This window comes from Pteropus medius, unplaced genomic scaffold (assembly GCF_902729225.1).
Source record: "Pteropus medius unplaced genomic scaffold, Ma_sr-lr_union100, whole genome shotgun sequence".
NCBI lineage: Eukaryota > Metazoa > Chordata > Mammalia > Chiroptera > Pteropodidae > Pteropus > Pteropus medius.
Genome location: NW_024356247.1, coordinates 526,806 through 550,849, shown reverse-complemented (window position 1 = coordinate 550,849; position 24,044 = coordinate 526,806). Strand labels below are relative to the sequence as shown.

General features: G+C 42.3%; 1 protein-coding gene and 1 pseudogene across 1 annotated transcript in view; one reads left to right on the top strand and one right to left on the bottom strand.

Annotated features, from left to right (window-relative positions):
* ABCB7 (ATP binding cassette subfamily B member 7) overlaps positions 1–24,044 on the top strand; it is a 72,294-nt gene that overhangs the window by 29,366 nt on the left and 18,884 nt on the right. The window contains exons 2-5 of the mRNA XM_039859990.1: positions 874–951; positions 2,777–2,863; positions 8,040–8,159; positions 10,841–10,909. Of these exons, the coding sequence (XP_039715924.1) occupies positions 874–951; positions 2,777–2,863; positions 8,040–8,159; positions 10,841–10,909 (354 nt within the window). The remainder of the gene's footprint in view (positions 1–873; positions 952–2,776; positions 2,864–8,039; positions 8,160–10,840; positions 10,910–24,044) is intronic.
* LOC120600594 (uncharacterized) lies at positions 16,485–16,603 on the bottom strand (annotated as a pseudogene).

The following is a 24,044-nucleotide window of genomic DNA, read 5'->3' as shown; positions in this document are numbered from 1 at the left end:
GAATGCCTTATATGTTTACAAATATGTATAAGAAATCAACTACTCATTACATTTCAGCTAAGAGCCGAGTTAATTTTTAAAATAATTTGGTTAGCTTTTTGTGTATGGAGGTGGTTTTTTGGTTGATTTGATTTTTGCTCTATTGCACTGTACAACATTAACTTTTATATTCAGACATTAATCCATTTGTAAAACTCATTTTTGGTTCAGTAAAGCCTAAGCATCACTTGCCTTTTGGGAGAGACTAAGAGGTAAATTTTTCTTCACTAAACTTCTGGTGCATTTCTGAAGGATGTGTGTCCGTTTTACAGATGCCTGTCTGGTATTGCCATGGAGAGGTTCTTTATACTGCCTTCTTTCAACTCCACTTTTGGGACATTATCAAGACAAAAAATTGGCCCAAGGAATCTTTCTTTGAAGTCCGTCGTCTGGTTATACAGAAATATTCGGCAAAACTGATCTTGTGACCAGTATCTAAATTTAGCAGTCGGAGTAAGACTAAAGAGGGAGCAGATGCAAGGGAGAACACAATAAAATATGACAAATAGAGTTAAATAAATGGAGGAGTTTTTTAAAAAGAGCATAGTAGCCATTTAAGAGAGAAGCGGCTGTGAAGACTTGGGAGTCTTCAAGTAACAAAGACCGAGAAACCCAGAGAGAAAGAGGGCAAAAATAAAATGCAATTCGACACTTTTAATGAGTGATATAATTTACTTTATATTGGACCACGCATTGTGTTTGTTATCTTTTTAGGCACATATCGAAAGCATAAGCATCTCTATGGTTTTATTTTGCGTACGTTTATAGACAGTAAAGGATATCTTTCCAACTGTTCACCCTGAAACCTCTTCCCCTTTTTTTCCTCTTCTGCAGATCCCAGAGTCCTTGAGACATAGCGCATGGCAGAGACTGGAAAAAGGCAATTCAAGACAGGTATTAGATGCTTCAAGGGTAAGATTAAGCAGACACTTCTACATATAGCTAGGACAAGTGTTTAAGCCCTGGGAGCATTTTCCAATTTATACTACATATTTCATATTTCCCGAAGGATTTCCGTTTTCATTTTTTTCCCTAAATATTGGCTAGATGGAATAAGAAGGTATGTTGCTGCTACTGGAAATGGAGAAAGAAATCTTGATATCTTGATATATTTCTGCTTCTGGAGAAATCTGAATCTCTTGAGACCAGTGCCAGCTAGAGTAACATTTTCAGAAAGCTGTTAGAAATGTAATGGCAGCTTGTTGATACTTGTTTGTCCTGTTAATTTGTATCTGTTATGGAGAATGCTGCAAGTTTTCAAGTGAGTAAAGTTTCTTTACCCTAGAAGATGTTCAGATGACAGAATTTCAAAGGACTCTAAGCTTAATTAGAATCTGTTTGGTAAGTGATGCTGAGTTCAGTGTTGTCGAGCGTTATTTTTCATTGCTAATGTTAGTGAAAGACACCTTTAAAAAATCTCAGGGCTTTAACATAAGACAAATCTCTAAGATAGAAAAAGGCTAGGAAATCAGAAGGTGGTCGAAATCCTGGGTATTTCCTTTATTTTCTTTTCTGGTTAACAGTTATTTGCCATCAAGGTACAAGGCATTGTTCTAATTTATGCAGAGGCTGTAGAAATGAATTAGATTTTCCATGATTCAATTAAAGTTTTAAGTTAAGGGAGAATGTGCTCAATCTTCTCATTGTTCATGACACCACTGAGTTTATTTATATTTGAATCTTTTGCTCTGTTGAAGACCTCATCATCTTGTGTGATATTCTCTAGACCCCTCGATGTAACATGTCTCTCACTCTCACAGGGAAGCAAATGTCACAAAGAGACATTAGCACACTAAAAATTACCTTTTGGTGTTTTCCCTTTAAAAATGCTTTAAGCTTATTGATCTAAAAGTCAGTAACCCATTTATGGCAGTTGCTTTTTGTTTCTCAATTGGTGAGAACAAGGAGGCACTTTTTTGCTTTTTATAATTTCCTCTGCAGCTTGACCCAAAGCCGATGCTGTTATGCTTTGGTGTTGATACACATTGTGTTTATCGAGAACTTGCCCTTATTCATCAGTTATTATTATGACTATTGAAGCATTATTGTATTGTATTTCATTAATTTTTTTTAATTGCGGAAGGAGATATTAGCGAGCCTAAATTTTAAGCCTAATTTTTACTCTCTTAACTATTAGATTTTCTCAAATTATTGAAAATTTGGTTCTCTAACCTGAGCAGTAATCTTAAGGCCTTTTAAAGAAATTATAATAAGCAAGATGTTTGCGTGTTTTCAAGGCTAGTTGGAAGATTTGTAGATAGCTCTATTTTACAAGCTGATCCAACAAGCATTGAAATCTACTGCCCTCCCTGTGTGCATGACACTGCGTGCGGTATGTGCCATGGGAGACGCAAGGCAGAGAGACTGTACCTAATCTTAAGAAATTGACCATGTAATAGGAAAGACAAACCTGTGCAAATTCCTGTAGCAGAAGGTAGACTGTCAAGTATTAAAACATACTTTGTTTCTAAATGTATGTGAGTGAGCCAGAATAATAAGAAAAATAATCAGTTGTGTGAAATCAACTATTAAATTGTAAAGCAAGAACGTATACACGGAGAGCAAGTGGGATTTGATTAATTGGCTGTATAACACACTTTGCTTGCCGATGATACGGTACCAGATTGCACAGTACTGTAGTAGCAAACGTCAGTAGGAAAGCCAATACACTGTCAGATCCTGAAAGATCCGAATTTCTGGAATGGCTAACGGACAGCCTGATATCATTTTTAACTAGGCTCAGCAGACATGGCCGCTGATAGAAAAGAGGACGTGCTGGCATGGCCATGCAGGAGGGGGACTCCACACAGACCCGAAGGAAGGGGTAAGAGCCGATCGCGAGTAACTAACTGGGAGTTCGTACAGATGGCTGTGCTTGCGTGGAAGGTATTTCAAAGGTGCTCACGCTCCAGAATATTTTGATCGACTCACGTAACTGCAGGTTTTCTAATACAAAACTGTGCAAATTGACCATGGTTATATAGATGAGATTTTCTCAGGCTTAAAACAATCGAAATTCACGATCGACTAAACAAGAAGAAAAATTATCAACCTAAACGTTTTTGTTCTTCATTTAAAATAGCATTGGTCGAGGTTTTCTGTTATACAGTCTAGCCTTATAAATAAATAGGTAAATTAGATTTAGCGCGTACAAGTAATTTGTGTGTGTGTATGTTTTAAGGTTAACATTTTTCTTTTGTACACTTAGTTTAGAAGAATCCTAGAATGTCTCCTAGCTTCATGGTGAATCTTCTATCTACGTGATCCATTTATTTAATTATCCATATTTTTTATCATTATCATCATCATACAGACAAGCTAATCAGTAGGCCACTGAAATCAAAAGATTTAATTGTATTATGCTTTTTCCGAGTGAGCGAAAATGTCATTGGAATACTGTTCCACAGGTCCGCATCTGGTTCTCTTTCTCTGAGCTTGCCTTTATTTCTTGCCCCGATTTGACCCAATAGTTTAGGTACGGTATCACTAAGTAGAAACGGTATAGGGTTACTGGCAAGAGAACAGATTTATGTAAAAGTGCTCTCTAAATTGTAGAGCGCTAAATATTAGTTATTTTATTGATAGGAGGCGATCGGTAAGCAAACCTTTCCAGTATTTTCCTCCCTGTTTCTTCGATCCCCAAAATAGCTCCTTTCTTTCACAGAAGTCAAAAACATCACTATCACATTTCTGTCCCATTTTTGTATATTACTGCTCTTCGTGGCTGTCTTTAGAAACAGCAACATATAAAATCGAATTAAAAAAATTAATACAAATACTGAGATTTATTTATTCATGTATTGTTCTTGGCATGTTATTTGCCAGTTTTCAAGATTGCCCGTCACCAGGGCCTCTTAAGGATAGTTGCAAATAATGCTCAAAACACACCAAAGATATGTTGACTAATAAAAGAAAAGCAGTCACTTCTCGTTGGCTCCAGCATTACAAACTTCAAGACAGTTTCTTGGAAGGGTTAAAGAAGTACAAGTTGGGAGTCGATAGTGGTCTCGGCACAGGGAGCTCGGCACAGGGAGCTCGGCACAGGGAACGCAGTGAGCAGTAAGGTAATGGCCGTGTGTAGAGCCAGAGGGGAGATAGAGTCATCAGGGGCATTGTTTCGTAAACTATGTAAATGTCTAACCAGTGTACTGTGTACTTGAAACTAATAAGAACATTTAAAAGAAAACAAGACATTTTCTTTGTTCGCCAGTAAAATTGGAGCGAGAATCATCATAATACTTTACATCTGGTGTCCTCTCTACCCTTTTTTCCCTGCCATCTTTGTGTTCCTTTAGCCTCGTTAGCTAAAAGGGACCGTAGAATAGCAGAGCTTGAAGGTAACAGCAGAAAAGAGGAGGTACGGGGCTTCGTTCACAGCCCGAGCCCCGAGCCGGACTGCCTAGATTCCAATCTTGGCTCCACCTCTTCCTAGTAGAGTGACCTTGAACACATTACTTAATCTCTGTGTATCAGTTTCTTCATCTGTAAAGTGAGGATGCCCATCACACCAAAGGGGATTTAAAGAAGTGAACTCCTCACACCACGTAAGGATCTGAAATAGTGCCTCGTGTATAGTGAAGTGTTCAGTAAACATTAGCCGCAATTACTACGAGGGGATTCTGTAAACTCTGCCCTCTGTCATGATCCTTTCATTTGAAAAGTATGTATCGAACACCTGCTCCTGCAGAACTCCGTGCTAAGTACTGTAGCTACAGTGATGAACCAGATCCAGTCCCGCTGTCCAGAAACTTAACAGTTTAGACGGTGATCGTTGTTCAGGATCTGAATCGAGGCCTTCAGGCTTATTTTACTCTCGTGCATTAGGAATAAGTTGATTTAAAAATTTAAAAAATATATGCCTCCACCTGTGAAATGCCTCTTTGATTTGGCATTACTTTTCAAATTTTATAATTTATCTAAACTATAACCGAAGTCACGTACTTTACAGCTTAATGGGCTCGTAATGCACAATTACACAACTTCAGAACCCATTTCGTTAAACGAAGTGGTGACGTTTTATGCACTGTTGAGCCAACTAGAATAATTTTTTTTGCCCTTAGCTATAACTTCTCTGTGTCCTTATTGAAAAAATTCGGGGCTATGTCATGGGTTTTGACTGGAGAGAGTGTCTCTAATGACCTGTGGAACCAGGGTCTCTTTGCCATTCCGTCAAGAGAAATAAAAGACAGAACTTGTGAAATGGGAAAGTGGTCGAAATGCCCCAGTCGGTGTTATAATGTATTAAATTATCTTTATTTACTAATAGTTTGATTGGAAAAGTGAATTTTAAAATTACAGCCTCATTCCCTTTTAAAAAATACCTTACCTTGCTCTTTACTCAGTAAACCGGTAATGAGAGACTACAAAAATAGATCGCTGAGCCTCGGAGCGGGGAGAAGCGTGATATAGACTGTCCTGTACCATGTAACGCGCTGTCCTGGCTTTCTTATATGTTGACAGGTTCTCCCCATTCCTTGTTGTGCAAATCGACTTGAAATCATGTAACTTTCCCCGCTCAAAATGAATTAACATTTTTTTTTTTGTTTTGTTATACGTGAGCTGCATAAAATAAAAGCAAGCAAAAACAAAAGAAAAAAATTATCAGTGGTTTCATCTTCTCACAGCTGCTGATGATGTTAACACTTTGGGGAGTCTCGCTTTCCAGAAACATTTCCATGCACGGGTAAACTCAAACGGATATCACATTTTGTTACACGAAAAATTACTTTTTTTAACTCTGCTTTTTTTCACTTAGTATGTGCCGTGTCACTACGTATATTTCTGAAAGGCTGGATTTTGTTGTTTGCATTCACTGTAATTTGTTTACGTGGTTCTCTAAATATTAACTGTTTAGGCTGTTTCTGATTTTTTTCTATTAAAACAGCATGGGACTAAATATTCTTATAGCGACATTTTTCATCTTTTTATTCGATAAATATTTGTTGAATACCTGATGTATGTTAGCCACTACATTTGGTATTGGGTTACAACAGTGAGCACAAAACACAAAGTTCCTACTCACATGGAATTTAAATTCTAGCAGGAGAGCAGATGGTAATCAAATAATCATGTCGCTGTATATGTTCGTTTATAACGGGAATGGATGCTCCGGAAGAAAGGGGTCCCGTTCTGAGAGAAAATCCAGCCAAGGATCCTTCGTGGGGTTAGGGAAGACCTCGCCGAGGAGGCGCTGCTCGAGCTGGCAACCGGGTGTGGGTTGGCACCGTAGAGAGAGAGAGATTATCCCCGACAGAGTGGACGGCGTTGCGCAAAGGCCCCATGGCAGGAGGGACCGTAGCATCTTTGAGAAAGTAAAAGAAAGCCAGTGCGACACGAACCCTGGGAGAAGTGGAATGAGACAGGTGTGGGGAGCTCGTCAGGGGCCAGGCCGCGCTGGGGACTCTGATCTTTACCCTCAGAGTGATGGAATGCCTTCGAGAGCTTTGCAGCCGGGGCGAGGCGTGATTGCAGGGCGAGCAGGGGACAGAGCGGGCGCAGGAAGAGCAGATTGGAGGGTGTCGCACTGGTTTGGGTAAGAAGTGACAGCTTGGATAAGGTCGCTGGTGGACGTAGAAGTAGAGCCAAGAGATCTTTAGAAGGTGGACTCGATTCAACTTGGAACATGTTCTTAAGTGTTTTTTTTAAAGCGTAGGCTTCCAGAAATGGAATTCTCAAGACACAGGGCTGAATTATTTCAAAAGCTTCTGGTAGATATCACATTGCTTTCCAGAGAGAGTATTTTCATGTACTCAGCCATCCGCAGAGTATTAGGGTGCTCATTTCCATGCACCTTCGTCAACAACGAGCAGTAACATTTTTGATGTTTTTAATACCTTTTCCGGAGATTGAGTAAATACTTCAGTTTTTAAAACGGGCGTGATTTTCCCACTCTCCGTGGTTTCAGTTCCCTGCGGTCAGCCGCGGTCCAAAAATATGAAACGGAGAATTCCAGAAAGAAACAATTCATAACTTTTACATCGTGCGCCTTTCTGAGTATTGTCATGAACTATCACAGCCTTCAGCGCAAGGCGCGAGTCCCCCGCGTCCCACGCGCCCGCGGTCTGCGTGCCGCCACCCGCTAGTCATTTAGCGGTCGTCTTGGCCGTCGGTGTCGCAGTGCTGTTTTCAAGTAACCCTTGCTTATTACGTCGTTATAATTGTTCCATTTCATTATTGTTAATCTCTCACTGTGCCTAATTAACGAATTAAACTTTATCGTGAGTATGTCCGTATAGCGAAAAACACGGTACATACGGGGTTCACTCGTGTCTGTGCTTTCGGCGTTCGCTGGGGCCTCGGAGCACGTCCCCTGCGGAGAAGGGGGGCCGGCTGCGAATATGTGCAGATCTACTTTACAAAGTCTGGTTTCCATCCTTAATATTACGCCTCTAAAGCTGACACTGAAACAGAAAACTTAATGAGAACGTTGCCGTGGGCACGTGGGCAGACACGTGAAACACAGATTTACACCAGATTAAGCAGGACTGTCAAATGACGTTTTTTGTTGAAATTTGTGGTAACCCAACCTGTGTTCTGTGTAGTCAGTGCCGAGACTCCTACTTTCCTAAATACTGTAACTCTTCGACCAGGAGTTGGGACTTAGGGCTTCAGATTATTTTAAATAAACATACTGATAAAGGGCCCAAAAGTATATAAAGGTTTTGACCACAAAGATGGAAATGTAGAAACGTTTTTGAAATTTTATGTAATGTTTGATAGCTTAATTAATAAATGTATATAGTACATTTTCGGCAATGTAAGGTTGGCTATAGCTGTAAGTAAGAAATTAAGAGAAATGAGTAGCTTTTAAAAAGCAATTGAAATCCTTTCTTTTTCTCCAAAATAGTTAGGGTTTGAAAGGTATTGACCTTAGATTTCGAATAAAAGTTGTGTTCGTCATACTTTTCTATTTCTCTCAAATAGGCACATAATTCTACGTTATTGAAATCTCGTTACATTTGAAATGACACGTTACTCACTGCTTTGTTTCCTCTCCACAGTTAAAAGATGTCGATACTCAGAAAATCATAAAAGCAATGCTCGCTTACGTGTGGCCCAGAGACAGGCCAGATCTGCGAGCGAGGGTTGCCGTTTCCCTCGGATTTCTGGGTGGTGCGAAGGTAAGAATGGGAGGAACTGTGTGTGTTCGTTGGTCTAAGAAATGCTGTGACATTTCCTACTAATGACACTTGGGCTGACGTGAGCCACTTTTGGGGAGCATTCTCAACTTTTGGAACCCATATTTGTGTAACTCATGCAGTCAGCAGAGATTGGATGGTGATTCTCAGTTTATCTGTGGTTCAGACTTATAACAGCCTCAACTTAATGGACCACACTCCTGAAACCAGTGTAAAGTGCAGGATCGTTTACTGTAACAGAGCCTCACGACTTTATACAAAACTCCTCAGAGCCCCGCTGGCTCCTATGTCTGGTAGGCTTGGTTCTCAGTTCCGAGTAAATTGAGGACGGTGAAGACGTTTTAAGCACAGTGATAGTCACAAGTGGTAAACAACAGTGTAACATCGAGGGATAAAAAGAGGGAAAACAACCCAGCCATCAAGGCTGGGCATTTTGGTACCATTCAGTACAGCGGCTCTGTGCACCTTGGCAGCCTTCTCAGTTCGGTGCTGTACCCTAACACCTTTTAATCAGGGAAACTTACAATGAATGACTCGGAGCTTTCAAGAACAATCCCTTATTTTCAATTTTTTCAAATTTTTTTGAAGTCAACGAGGTATATACATTTAGGTAAAAGACATAGTTATGGTACATACGTAGGCCGCGAAGTCAGATTTCCTGGGCTCTGCCGCTTGCTGACTTTATAACCTTGGGCCAACTGCTTCGTCTCTTTGCCTGAGTTTCCCAATTTATAAAATAAAGTAAAATACAGTTGTTATAAGGATTATGTAAATTAACATATAAAAGGCTTAGAACAGTGCCTGGCACATAGTAAAATATCATATACATGTTCAAATAAAATTAAGTTCGGATTTCTATTAGAAATACGGTTCAAAAACGTCCGCTTAGAAGTGTAAATGAGGTTTGGCTATAATTTGGTTACCACTGTTACATCGGTGTTAATATATTGTTTTAGGACACAGGTCTTATCACCCAGTTCTTCTCTGTGTCAGATATATTCCCTTTTATTTACTTCTTTTCCCTACCCCAAAAATATTTATTGAGGATTTGTCATACCAAGTACTGTTGTTGGCACTGCAGGGTATTCACATACAAATAAAGCACCTTCTCAAATCACGGAGGATGAGACGAGCTTTATTTTATTGCCACAATACAAAGCAGGCCTTAGATGATTTAGAGGCAGTGTCGGGGCTTTCAGAGGGAAGGAGCGCGATGCTGGGAGTCGAGGAAGGTTTCACAGACGGAGGTGATGTCCGAGATAGGCCCGGGTGGAGAAGGAGGGTTCTCACAGGTACGGGAATAACACGAAGAACATGGGGGGACACGTAGCGCGTGTGGAGCGGCGAGGAGCCCAGCCTTGCTGCAGTGACGGGATAACGTTTCAGAGGAATTAGACGTAACCTTCGGAAGACGAGGAGAGCTTCTAATGCGACATGCCTTAAGTGTAAAACGAAAATGTGACTACAAGCGAAGTAGGACGCTCTTTGAGCACAGGACTAATGAGCTGCGCTGGCCGAACTCGGTCTGACCGTTCCATAGGGTGGACTCGGGCGCCGAGAGGCCTAGGTGGGGACACCATTCATTTCCATTCGGTGCGCCATTCGGCGCATCTCTACTGGCCAGTTAGGGGGCCGCTGTGATCAGCGGGGTGAGAAGCAATAGTGTGTCCTGGAGTGCTGGCGTCAATGGAAGTGTGGACGGGGACATGCCAGATTGTGAGCGGACGAGGTGGAGGCAACAGGACTCGGCAGCACATCGAGAGGAAGAGGAGTCAGAGATGACGCCAAGGCTCAGAGAGCGGTAACGCCATTAACACAGGCGGGTCGGAAGTCCAGAGGGCTTGTTTGGGAAGGAGAAAATTTCGCTTTCGCTCATGTGAAGTTTGAGGTGCTAGCAAAGCATCGAGACAGAGAATTAGTGAGTTCACCAAGGAAAAGGAGAAATAAGAGATGGCTACAGACAGAACCTGTAGCGAAGTAAATAGTGGCGGAGAAACGGACTGAGTGATTAGAGAGTTAGGGTCAAAGCCAAATAATTTCGTCCGACTGCCCGTTTCTCCTCTCTGCGGACTGCTGAGCGCTCTCCCTGGGGACCGGACCCTACGTTTCACTCTGGAACCCAACAGAGCGGACGGGACTACAGAGCAAAGGCTCACACCAAAGAGAGCCTTGTATTCATTCTTGGCACAGCACTGGTTGCCGAATTATCTTCTACCTACAGATTACTTAAGAGTGAGGATTATTCTGAGGTCTTGTACAGAGCGGAATTAGCGAATTGGCCTTTAGTCCATTAGCTGAATGTAAGCACCTTGCTGACAAGTTGGCCGATCGTTTTCTGGACTTACTCTTTTTGTAAATTTTTAAAAAGTTTTAAAAATTTTTTACGCTTACAGCACCTGGTCTTCCTAGGCGCTCTCCCATCCGAGTACTACCCAGGCCTGACCCTGCTTAGCTGCCGAGATCAGCGGGGATCGGGGGGCGTCCAGGGGGGCGTGGCCCGTGGCCTTAGACAGGACTTACTTTTGAATTGAAGAGATCACGTTAGAACAGGACTAAATAATCTAGCCAAAGGGAAGAGCCTTAGATAATGACATTTGCATTAGACTTTATTTTTAGAGTGAATCCCAGTCCTTCAAATACACATTTCTGTTTCTTGGTGACAGGTCAATGTCAGGGCACAAAATCTAGATCAATATGACTTCCTTAAGGACGAATGGTTTCAGAAGCCTCGTGTGTAATTCTCCATCGGCGAATGGAAAGTGCTGTACCGACTTCATGTAAAGCAATTATAACTGAACAGAAATGAGTGTAGAAAATTCTACCCTCAAAAAGTATGTTCGATTCCGTTTGGATCAGGAAAAGGAAGAAGCTGCCAGGTGTCATCGAGCGCCTGCTCGTACTTGCAGAGCGTGTCGAAAACCGGTTTTGTTTCTACCAGACGGGAGCGAGAGCACAGAGTACCTTCGGGAACGGGGAGCGCAGTACCATCTGACCGTCCCTAACCCTGCCCTTCCGGCTTCTGTGCTGTCCCCAGCTTAGAAATGTTCAGTCTCCCAAATGTTTAGAAGCTGGTCGTCGTTTATTTCTGACTACTAGTGCAGGTGTGCCTTACTCTTGCCGGCAAAGAGGGACCGTCACGCTTTAGTTCCTTGGCTTCCTATTTTCTCCTCGACCTGATTGATGACATGCTTCGGCCTAGAAGCAGTTTGGACCAGTCTGTGCCCCCTCATACTCTGGTCCTCCCTGTCTCCTCCACGTGCTTCTGGGATCTCTCGGGTGGGGTGCAGGAACCTCCTCAGCTCTAAAGGAACGCTGCCCACCCATCCGAGCCGTGCCCGTGCGCACTGGTTTTGTAATAAGCTCGAGGCGTCCCTGAGGAAGCAGGGAGACAGACAAATGGCAAGCGACAAGAAAAGGGAGGAGGATTTCTCGTCTTACGTGTGGGGCTGCAGCATACCATCCGCTCGCTTGCCGGCCTCGCAATGCTCCTTTCATTCTGAGGCTGCTAATATGATCATTGTCTCCAGCAAAAAAATGGTAAGGCGACCTGTATTATGCAGAGGGGCCTCGAGGCCCCGAGGGAGCCGAGAGGATGGATGTGTCGGTATTTCTTCTATCTGAGTTGCAGCCATTGTGTTAGAATACATTGCGGTTCTTTATGACATAGATTTTAGGGGTTCTGCTGCCAAGACAGAGACAGAGACAGAGAACACTATTTGCCATCATTTCTTAAATCCCTACAAATAATACGGTGCCTTTTCCTACCGTCCAGCCATATGCTACAGAAATAATATTCATCTGGGGATTTCGAGATCTTTAAAGTATTTTTTTAATCCAACCTTTCTATTAGTATATCATATACAATTGTGCCAAGATTTAAAGAAAATGTCAAACATATTTACTGAAATCTGATTTCATAAATGTTTATTTTAATATCATAAAAAGTTCACTCACATTCTCTAACCACCGGCATCTTTGGAAGCAGTTAGTGGACAGAGAAATTGGGGGCACAGAACATTAAAGTATCGAGGACAAAACGATATTATCAGTAATCTATTGGAAATGAAAATAAGCTATATTTAAAGTGATAAAATAATTTCAAAGGAGAGTATGATTTATAAAAATGTAATCAATACCCCTTTTCTCCAAGAATGAATCATACAAAGTAAGGGATACTATACGTGTCTTACTCTGTTACGGCTGCTGTAACAAAAGACCACGGTCTCCGTGCTTTACACTGGGCTGCCTTCGCTGCTTTGGTGAATATCAGTTGACCATAATTGTGTATACTTCCATATTTCTGGACTCCCTGTCCTGTCCTGTTGATTTGCCCGTTATTTTGCCCGTCCCAAACTTTTGATTACTGTAGTTTTATGGTAGCTCTTCAAGTCAAGTAGTTGTCAGTCCTCTGACATTGTTTTCCTCAATATTGAGTTGGATAGTTTGGGTCTTTTTCTTTTCTATATAAAATTTAAAATCGGCTTTTCCATATGTACCAGATTCCTTGCTGGGATTTTTATTGAGATTGTATTGATTATATACATGAAGTCTGGGAAGAACCGACATCTTGACAATATTGAGTAATCCTATCCGCGAACATGGAATATCTCTCCATTCATTTAGTTCTCCGTTGTCAGTTTTCTAGTTTTCTTCATAGATCTTGTACGTTTTGTTAGATTTATACCGAATTATTTCATTTTTGATACTCATTTAAGTGGTGTGATATTTTTAATTTCAAATTGTGTATTGTTCATTGGAGGTATATAGGAAAGTGTTTGACTTTTTATATTAACTTCGTTTCTTGCAACCTTGCTAGAGTTGCTTATTAATTTTAGGAGTTCTGTTGTTAATTCTTTTGGATTCTTCTACATAATCATATCATCTGCAAAATGGTTCTTGAATTAACTACAGCTTCCAGTGCCATGTTGAACAGGAGCGATTCCCAGTCTGAGGGGTAAACCATCTAGTTTCCCATGGTTCAGTCTGTTGTTAGCTCTAGGGTTTTTTGTAGATGTTCTTAGACAAGCCGAGGAAACTCCCCTCTGTTCCCAGCTTGCTGAAAGTTTTTATCATGGGCAGGTGTTGGATTTTGTCTCGTGCTTTTTTGACATCTGTCGATATACAATGTATTTTCTTTGGCCTTTTGATGTGATGGATCACTTTATCGTCACTTAAAGATGAGGGTGTGTTCTGAGAAATGCTTCGTCAGGTGATTTTGTCATTGTGCAAATATCATAGAGGGCACCTACACAAACTTAGGTGCAATTGCTCAGTACACACCTAGGCGGTGAGGGACAGCCCGCTGCTCCTGGGCCACCAGCCTGGCCAGCACGTGACTGGACTGAACGCTGCAGGCGGCCGCAACCCAACGGCGAGTGTCTGCGCCGAAGCGCATCTGCACGTATAGAAGGGGCAGTGAGGACGCCGCGTACACGATGGAGACCATGGCCGTGTGCAGGGCCCCGACCAGGAGCGGAGCCTGCAGGACGGGAAGCTGCTCTGCGTGTCGGTGAGTGGGGGCCAGGGCGCGTGAAGGCCCCGGACACCACTGCGCAGGCCGGAGACCCGACGACCCCGGACGCTCGGGCTCCACGCGGTTTATTTTAAGAAATGTTTCTTCAAAATTAGGGTGATCGTTTTTAAAACTATATAAAAGTCTAACCAATGTACTGTATGCTTGAAACTAATTTAAAAAGTCACACAAAGAAACAAAACACGTTTTCAGGGGTCTAGCCCACTTTGGAGCGGGCTTCTGGGCAACGGCAGCATGTTCTGGATTGACCACGTGGAGAGATGTTTTGAGTTATGTAACCTTATTAAACTCTGCTTTGGACTTTTAAATAACCTTAGTCTACTCTGTAAAGTAAAATGCCTTTCTTGAAAAGGTGTGAAATCAAAAAGAAAAATAAATTGACTTTAGCTTAATAGAACTTTTTTACTTTATAAACCTTCATTTTTTTAAACCTTTGACTCTTGTAATAACACAGCTTAAACACAGACACATCGGAGGTGATAAGCATCATGGCAGAGTGAGCAGACTCTTGTTTCTCCTTTTAAAATTACAAGTGAGACAGCTGTCACTCAAAAAAGGATCTGCTGCTCGACACACAAACACACCTGAGATCCCCGCGTCGAGCATCTGAAGGTCATATTGGAATGAGCAGGGCAGGTGGGACAGAGGGAGGACAGGGACAGTTGCCACAGACGTAGTTCGGTGCTCACCGTGGCTCCAGAGGGTGTGGTAGCCATGGAGAAATTGGCAACAGTACTCACACTGTGTCCTGGAGGGTAAGAGAAACAAATAGTAGTCCCCCAAGAATAGACATTTTCCCCTCTGCATCACGTCAGACCCGGGCAGGGGTGGCGGGGAACCTAGAAACAGTACAGCCAGCAGCCGTTACTGAAGGGCGGAGGAGCTGCAGATCAAACACTCGCCTCCCCGGCCGCAGCCTTCACTCCAGCGCCCGGCTGGCCTGGTGGTGCCCGAGGCCGTCGCGGGCAGGGATTGAGGCGGGCAGCGGAGCCAGAGAAAGCGAACTTGCCTGCCTAGCCCCAGACAGCACAGCATGTCAGGGCGCATTCTGTTGCTGGCGGGGCGGCGGAGCCTCGGGTGCACGGTTGCTTCCCTAGCCCCACCCATCCCGGCAGAACCCGCTGGAAGCAGTGGAGACATGGAGACGCCTCCCAAAACAGAGCTGGGCCAGCGACCATTAGGAGAAGGGAAGCAGTGCTGCGAATTCGCAAACTCTGTTCTCCACCACTCACCACATTCCCCCCACCACGGCGGTGGTGCCCTGTAAGTGACGTGAGCCCGTCACAGAGGGGGCTACCCACAGTCCCAGTGGATATGCACCATGTTGCTTCACCCGAGTGATGCTTCCCCGCAGCCATCCCAGAGGCACAAATGGTGCCAGTAAGACACCAAAGCTTGCGCTGTAGCACCATCTACTGGAAAACCAAAGGCGCTACACCCATCAACCTGCTGAATCGTCGAGGGCAAAACCTCTTCTAAGTAAGAAGAGTTGACTACCTTAAGTGTGCAGTCAGAGTAACAGTCTGTCAGATATTCTGAACCACCAAGGTAACATGGGAACACAGAAAGAAAGGAAAAGTCTCTCAAAACCGAATTCAAAGTCACCGAAGACTGCCACTTAAATATCAGAATTTAAGATTGCAGCAATAAAGAACCTTCAACGAGGTACAAGAGAACTCAGAAAGATAGTGCACTGAGCTCAGGAATAAAATCAACGAACAAAAGGAGTACCGAACACATTAAAACTAAAAAAAAAAAAAAACAAAACTGGAGCTCTAGAGCTCAATAAATGAGGTAAGAAATACATTAGAGAGGTTTGGAAATAGAGCGTACCAGATGGAAGAGAGAATTAGTGAGCTCTAAGAAACCTAGAAATGGCCCTGGAGGACGAAGAGAGACAACTAAGTGGACAAATGAGAGAACTTTACAGCATCGATCTGACTCCATCAGAAAGAGCAGCGTAAGGACATACGTATGCCAGAAGGGAACAGAGAGCCTCCTCAGAGAAATAACTGATGAGAATTCAAATCCAAGGAGCTAACAGAACACCTAATTATGTCAATACAAAAAGACCATATTCAAGACATGTTATATTAAAACTGTCAAGTATTAACGGCATAAAAATTTCTAAAGGCTGCCAAAGAAAAAAGATTGGAAACACACAGGAAACTCTATTAAGATAATTTTTTTTTCATAAGAAACCTTACAATCCAGGAGAGTGGAATGAAATATTCAAAATATTGAAAGAGAAACCACTAGTGAAGACACTCCTGCAAAGTTATCCTTCGGATGTAAAGGAGAAATACAGGTTATACTAAACGGAGGGAAGCTGAGAGAATTTTCCACCACGATATACCTGCATTACAAGAAGTGTCGAAAGGGTCTTCTACCTGAGACAAAAACACAAAAGTATACGAAACTTGAATAAGATGACAGCTAGATGAGGAGGAAAATGCAACCCCTTTCAGGGTATTAAACACTTAACTATAGCAGAGGTTCAAGGGGGAAAAAAGCATTTCGAAAAAGACCACAGCTTTTGCAATTTGGAAATGAATGCGCAGTATAAAAAGGGATAATTTGTCACAACAAAAATATAAAAGGGGAAGCAGGAAAGGACAGAACTTGCACAGGCGAGTGAAGATAAGATGAAATCAGAAGAAAAAGGACTATTCTTTGTATGAAATGTTTTTTTTTTCTTTGTTTAGGTGAGGCAACCCGAGGTTAACCTCACAGATGGCAAGGACCTTATCAGCTTACCATCCCTTATTTTTTAAGGCCTATAGCACCTGGTCGTTCTGGGCGGTCTCCCATCTAAGTATTAACCAGGCCCGACCCTGCTTAGCTTCCGAGATCAGACGGGATCGGGCGCGTTCAGGGTAGCATGGCCATAGCCTGGAAAAAATGTTCGTTTAACATCAACCTAACAGTACTCGCAAAATCAGAATCTAGAGCTAAGACATGTAACACACACACAAAAGAGGAAGCAGACAGAAAAAAATCATAGAAAACCGAAATAGACCAATCACTAGTAAGGAAACTGAAACAGTAATGAAAAGCCCCCCCCAAAACCTAAAGTTCAGGACCAGATGGCTTCACCGTTCAATTCCACCAAACATTTAAAGATTTAATGCCAACCCTTCTCAAACTCTTCTAAAAAATTGAAAAGGGAGGAGGGAATCCTTTCTAACTCAGTTCGGGAGACCAACGCTGTCCTGATACTAAAACCAGGCAAGGACGACACGAGAAGCTTACAGGCCAGTACCTCGGACGAACATAGATGCAAGAATCCTAAACAAAATCCTGGCAAATCAAATACAACAGTACATTAAAAGGATCACACCACGATCAAGGGGAGTTCATCCCAGGCGAGCAGTGTTCATCATTTGCAAATCAGTCGATATGATACGCCCCATTAACAAATACGTGAAAACCAGGATAGATGCAGTGAAAGCATTTGACAAAATACAACATCCATTTATGGTTAAAAGGTCGTATATGACACTCAGCCAATGTCATACCCAGTAGTGATAAACTGAAAGCTTTTTTTTGGAACAAGACAAGGATGTCCACTATTGCCACTATTTGCAGATGACATTACTCTGTCTAGAAAACCCTAAAGATTATTAGAAACGATACATGCAGAAAAGTTTCAGGATACAAAATCAACGTACAAAAATATGTTGCATTCCTGTATACTAACAAGGAAATATCAGAAAGAGACATGAAGAAAACATTCCTATGGACAACTGCAACTAAAAGGATAAAATACCTAGGAGTAACTTAACAATGGAAGCGAAGAACCTGTACATTGAAAACTGTGAGACATCGTTGTAAGAAATTGAAGACACGAGGAAATGGAAAGGTATTCTGTGTTCCTGGATTGGAAGAATTAACATAGTTATGATGTCCCATGTTACCTAAAGCAACATACAGATTTAATGTGATCTCCATTAAAACCTCAAAGGCATTTTTCACAGAAATAGAACAAAAAACAATTCTCAAATCTGTATGGAACCACGAAAGATTCAAATAGCCAAATCGATCCTGAGAAAAAAGAGCAAAGCCGGAGGTATTATACTCCATGACTTCAACCTCTACCACAAAGCTACAAAATCAAAACAGTATGGTATTGGCAGAAAAACAGACACAACTCCGACCAGTAGAACACAATTGAGAGCCCAGGAATGAACCCAGACATATCCGGGCATCTAATTTCCAACAAAGGAGCTGAAAATGTATGATGGAGAAAGGAAAGTCTTTACTAAATGGTGCTGGGAAAACTGGAAAACCACAGCAAAAGAATGAAACTAGACTGCTGTCTGACACCGTGCACAACTCAAAATGGATTAAAGGCTTGAATATCAGACCTCGCTAAAATACTCGGAAGAAAAAATAGGTACTAAACTTATGGACCTTGGTCTAAGAAGGGTTTTTGGAACTTGACCCCAAAGGAAAGGAAAGTAAAAGCATAAATGAATGAAATCAACTACACCAAACTAAAAAGCTTCTGCACAGTGGAAGAAACCATTAACAAAACAAAATGAGAAGTAACTGAATGGGAGAAGATATTTGCAAACGATACCTCCGATAAGGAAGTAATATCCAAAATGTATAAAAAACTCGTACAACTCAACAACGACAGAAAACCAGTCTGATTAAAAAATGGGCGGAGGACCCGAATAGATACTTTTTCAATGAAGACATACGGGTGGCCAACAGATGTATGAAAAGATGCTCAACATAAGGGAAATGCAAATCGAAACCACGATGAGAGACCACCTTACCCATGTTAGAAATAACAAGTGTTGGCGAGGTCATGGGAAAAAGGAACCCTCACGCACTGCTGGTGGGGATGAAAATTGGTGCAGCTGCTATGGAAAACTGTGGAGGTTCCTCAAAAAAGTAAGAATAGAGCTGCCAAGTGACTCAGCGATCCCTCTTCTGGGTTATCTATCCCCAAAACTTGAAAATAGTTTATTTCGGAAGATACGTGCACTCCTATGGCCACTGCAGCATTATTTACGACAGCAAAGACATGGAAACAACCTAAGTGCCCTTTGACATACGATTGGATGAGTGTGGTACGTAGAGAGAATGGAATATTAGCCATAAAAACGTGAAATATTGCCATTTGCAACAACGTGGAATGACCTTGAGAGTACTATGCTAAGTGAAATAAGAAAAGGACAATAACCATATGATTTCACTGATCTGTGGGATATAAAAAATAGCAACCAAAAAAACCCCACGAACATCAACTCAGATGCAGAGAGCTGGTGGTTGCCAGCGGGGGGAGGATGAATGTAAAAGGCGACTAGGCTTCAGGTGGTGGGTGCTCAGTAGAGTATACGGATGGATTAGAAAGTCGCACACCTGAAATTTAATGTTATTAACCAACGTTACCCCAATAAATTTAATTTAAAAAACACGTCGTGCAGCTGTACTAAAATATTGTCTTTATATCCTTAGTCTATAAGTTTCCTATTTTAAACATTTTCTGTTTTTATTTTTTTACTATTTTGTTAAAAACTTAAAACACACGCATCAGCCTAGGCCTGCACAGGGTCAGGATCGTCAACATCACTGTCTCCCGCCTGTACATCTCTTCCCACCGGAAGGTCTTCATGGGCAGTGGCGCGCTTGGAGCTGTCATCTCCCGTGATGGCAGTGCCTTCCAGAACATCTCCCGAAGGACCTACTTGAGGCTCTTGAGGCGGTGTCACTCTTTTCAGAAATACGTCCACGGTGGTTTTCTAGGTTTCTGTTTTCACCATAGATTTGCTTGTAAGCAGATAATACGCCACGAACGCTCCTCTTTACTAACGAAAACCATTTGGTGTTGGGATCCACATGTTCAAACGTTATAAGGAGCTCGTTTCACGTCTGCAGAAACTTCTGCTGAACCTTTCACTGTGCGTTTTCTTGCGTGTTCTTTTTCTTCTGCGGTTCCCTTTTCTCTTGCCTCTTGAGCTATGTGTTCCTGTTCCAGTTCTAACAACTCATGAGTCACTTCATCAGGAACCACCTCTAGGCTCTCTTCAGTGCCATCTGCACCCACGCCCAGGGCAAAGCTCTTTGCCATCTCAACCTCAGCCTTGGTGGCCTTTGCAACCTTTACAGTGCTGTGACGGCTATGACTTCACTAGGCAGTTGGACTTCCTCAGCTCCATTATGATCTTACAGGACCACCGTCGTAGATGCTGTCCATCGTTGACCAGAATCTCGTTAGGCAGTGCATGACTGGAATGGATTTTCAGGTGTTGAACCAGCCACGCGTACCTGGAATAAATCCCACTTGGTCATGTTGAATAATTATTTCTATACACTCTTGGATTTGATTTGCTGGTATTTCGGTGAGAATTTTCTTTATTTCATGACAGATAGAGAGGAACTCTGTAGAGTTCCTCTCCTGTGCTGTCTTTGTGTGGCTTTGGTGTTAGAGTCATGCTGGCCTCATAGAATGAGTTACGAAATGGTCCCTCTATCTCTCCTCTGGAAGGGATGGTTCTTACAAGTTGTCTAGGTACTTTGTCCAGTTTTCTTTTCTCCTTATTCTGCCTCGCTAATCAAATCTCCCTTTAGTGCTTTCGTTCTTGATTTTCTTTATCTCCTTCTGATCCTTTTGGGACTAGAGGTAATTAAAGAAACTAAGTTCTCTCCTACTTTATAAGGGCCTGTATATGAGGCCCTTCTTGGCTGCAGTAGTTACAGAGCCCTTAATTCTCAGAGGCTACTGTGAAACATTAATTATCGACGAATTTAGATATTAAGAATTGGGTCCCTCGGATGACATACATAATACTTTCATGACCATGAAGGAAAAGTCATTTTAAAATCGAGAAGTTGAGACTCTCAGCACACTGACCTTTACGGTGATCTTACTTTTTCCTTAACTTCATTCTTCAATTAGTGTCCCAGATTGTACATTTTCGTGTTAAAATTAAATGAATTCAGTTTTCCAATGATATACCAGTCTGAGAGTTTTGCACATTGTTTATATATATGTTTTAAATTTTCGATCTAGGAAAGAACAATGCGAGAGTAAGTCCCTTTATTTCTCTTGTACTTAACAGGTGCGTTGCAGTCACAGTTGAAACATACCTTTAGTCACTAGATTATGATTGTAATCTAGTAAAAATAGCCAGTTTCTCAACTTTTACAGAGCGACAGGGAAATGAATCTTCATATTGAGACAATTTTGATTGAAATACACTATCTAGCTTAATTGTTTAGCCCTCTCCAGCCTCTAGGGAGCCAGTTTGGTGTGACCTGAGACACCGGCTTTATATTTTAAATTTATTTTTAATATATATGCTGTAAAATGTACTCTTTCTGGTACATAGTTCTGTGATTTTTAAAACATGTATGTATTTATGTAATTATTAGCACAGTCAAGGTACAGAAAAGTGCCATCACCCCCCAAATTTCCTTTGCGTAACTCATTTATAGGTATACTCTCTCCAGACCCCAAACCGCTGGATGCTACTGATTTGTCCTCTGTCACTATAGTTTTGTCATTTTGAGAACACCAGCCGAATGGACTCGCATGGCATGGTATCTCATCTTTTAAGCCGGCTTCTCGCAGCTCATGGCTTTGTCCTTCATCCAGGTCATCGAGCGTATCAGTAGTTGTTCCCTTTTTATTGCCAAGTAGTATGCATGGTATGGATGTTCTAGAGTTGGTTTTCTCATTCACCTACTGACGGACATGTGCTTTCTTTCCACCCTTTGGCAGTTATAACTAGAGCTGCTGTCAACAGTTAGGTACAGGTTTTCGTGTGAACCTGAGTTTTCATCTCTTTGTAATGCATACCTAAGAGAGGAATTGCTGGGTCTGGTAAGTGTATTTTTTAGCCGTATGAAACTGCCAAACTGTTCTCCAGAGTGGCTGTTTTGGTCTTCCCACCAGCAATGGATGAGACTTCCATTTGTTTCACGTCTTCGCCAGCGTCTGGTATCATTGGACATGTAATGGTATCTTGTGGTTTCAATATACGTTTCCCTAATGGTTAATGATGGTGACTGCCTTCGCATGCGCTTGGTTGCCGTCCATGTATCCACTGTGTCAAAGTGTCTGGTCAAGTGTTTTGTCCGTGTTTTAGTTGGGCTGTTGAGTTTAGTGAGTTATTTATATAGAGGTTCCCCAGCTATCCGAAAGTAGAGCGTTCCCGCGAAGCCTTTTGGAAGCTGAGAGCGTGTAAAGCAAAGAGTATCCTGCTCTCTGAAAGTTCGAGTTATGCCACTTTGGTTTTAAGAAAGACCTACATTCCTACTGTAATGGCTTTTTCATGAAAGCAAAAATCCTCTTCAGATTTCTTTCAGGTGGTGAAAACAGATAACGAATGTCGGTCTTTTGTAAAACCAGGGTGGAGTAATGTGAACTTTTTTAAAGCAGAGGAAACCTGTTCTCAGTATTTTCTCCGAACCTGTAGCTTTTTAAATTCCCTTTGTAGTGTCTTATATAGAACAAAAGTTTTTAATTGTGATAGGTTTCAGTTTATCATTTTTTCCTTTATGGATCGTGCTTCGGTTGGCATGTTTGCCTAACTCAAGATCATTAAGATCTTCTGTGTTTTCTTCTGAAAGTTATGCTTTTACCTTTTACATTTAGATCTCTGCTCCATTCTCAGTTCATTCTTGTATCCAGTTTAGGTGAAGGTCGCTTGTTCGTTTCTAATAGTCTCCTCATCGAATTTCCTTTTTTTCCCCTCTATTGGTGCTGTAACAACTTACCACAAACTTAATTGGTTAAAACAACACAAATTTATTACTTGATATATCTGAAAGTCAGAAGTCCAAAATTCGTTTTCACTGGATCAAAATGAAGGCATTTGGCAGGACCGCGCCCCCTCCAGAGGCTCTTGGGAGGGTCTGTTTCCTGGCCTTTCCCGGCTTCACCCGCACTCCTCGGCTCGTGGCCTGTTCGTCCGTCTTAAAGCCAGCAGCATCCTCAGCCTACCTTTGCCCTCTTCATTCTGCCACGAAGCCCATCCGTCCAGGTTTTTTAAAATTTCAGTTATAGCATTTTTCAGTTCCCAGTTTGTAATTTGGACTTTATTTATGTCCTTTATTTGCTGATACATTCTATTTTTGTTGTTTCAAGCCTGTCCATAAGTGATCCTTGAAGCGTTTTTATGATGGCTCCTCCGAAATCCTTATGAGACAGTTCTGACATTGGTGTCTGTTTATCGTTTTCTCATTCAAGTTGATATCTGAGTAGTTCTTGCTTCGATGAGTGATTTTTGATCGAGACCTGGACATTTCGGGTATTATGAGATTCTGGATCCTATTTAAATCTGTGACACTGCTCCAGTGGGGGCGGGGTGCCACCTCATTCCCGCAGCCTCCACTGACCCCTAGGGGAAGGGAATGGTCAGGACCGCTAGGCGGGGTAGGGTGGGAAGACATTCCAGAGTGGGGAAGGTACCTGCAATCACTTTTCGAACAAAGGGCCGCATCCAGAACATGCATCAAGAACTCTTAAAACTGAACAGCAAAGAACAGTCCAGTCATAAAATGTGCAAAAGGCATGAACAAATGTTTCCCCGGAGAGGAAGAAGCACGTGAAAAGATGTTCACCGTCATTGCCGCTAGGGAAACACAGATTAAAAGGACAATGAAATATAACCGCACACCTATTGAAACGGTTTTAAAGCTTAAAAATAGTGATGATACCAAATGCGGGTGAGGATGCAGAGGGACTGGATCAGTCACACTTAACCGATGGGAACGTGAAACGGTACAGCCACTCTGAAAGACTGTGGCAGTTTCTTAAAAAGTTCAGTGGAGACTTGCCATATGACTGAGCAGTTGCTCTCTTGGGCGTTTATCCCTAAAGAAATGAAAACTTATGGCCACCTGTATGCAAATGTTCATAACACTTTTCTTTGTAATAGCCCCAAACTGGAAACAACCAAAATGCCCTTCAGGGGCGAATGGTTGAAAAGTCTCCCGCGTCCACGGGCTAGTCCATGGGCTAGTCCTTAGCGATAGAAGGAGACGAGCTGTTGACGCACGCGTGACCCTCGAGGGACCGTGAGGACGTTATTCTGAGGGAAAAGCCAGTCTCAGAATGTTACATAGTATGACCTCATGCCCATAGCATTCCGAAAATGACTAAATTATAGAGCTGAAGGACAGACTAGTGGTTGCTAGAGGACAGGGACAGGGACTGGGCCGAGGCAAGGCGGGGGGGAGCGAGCGTAGGGGAGGCAGCACAAGGCGGTTCTGTAGTGACGTGGTGCTTCTGTGTGTCGGTCGTGGTGACAGTTACATGGATCCGAACGTGGGATAACATTGCCTGGAACGTATAGACGAGACTAGCCCCACCCCCT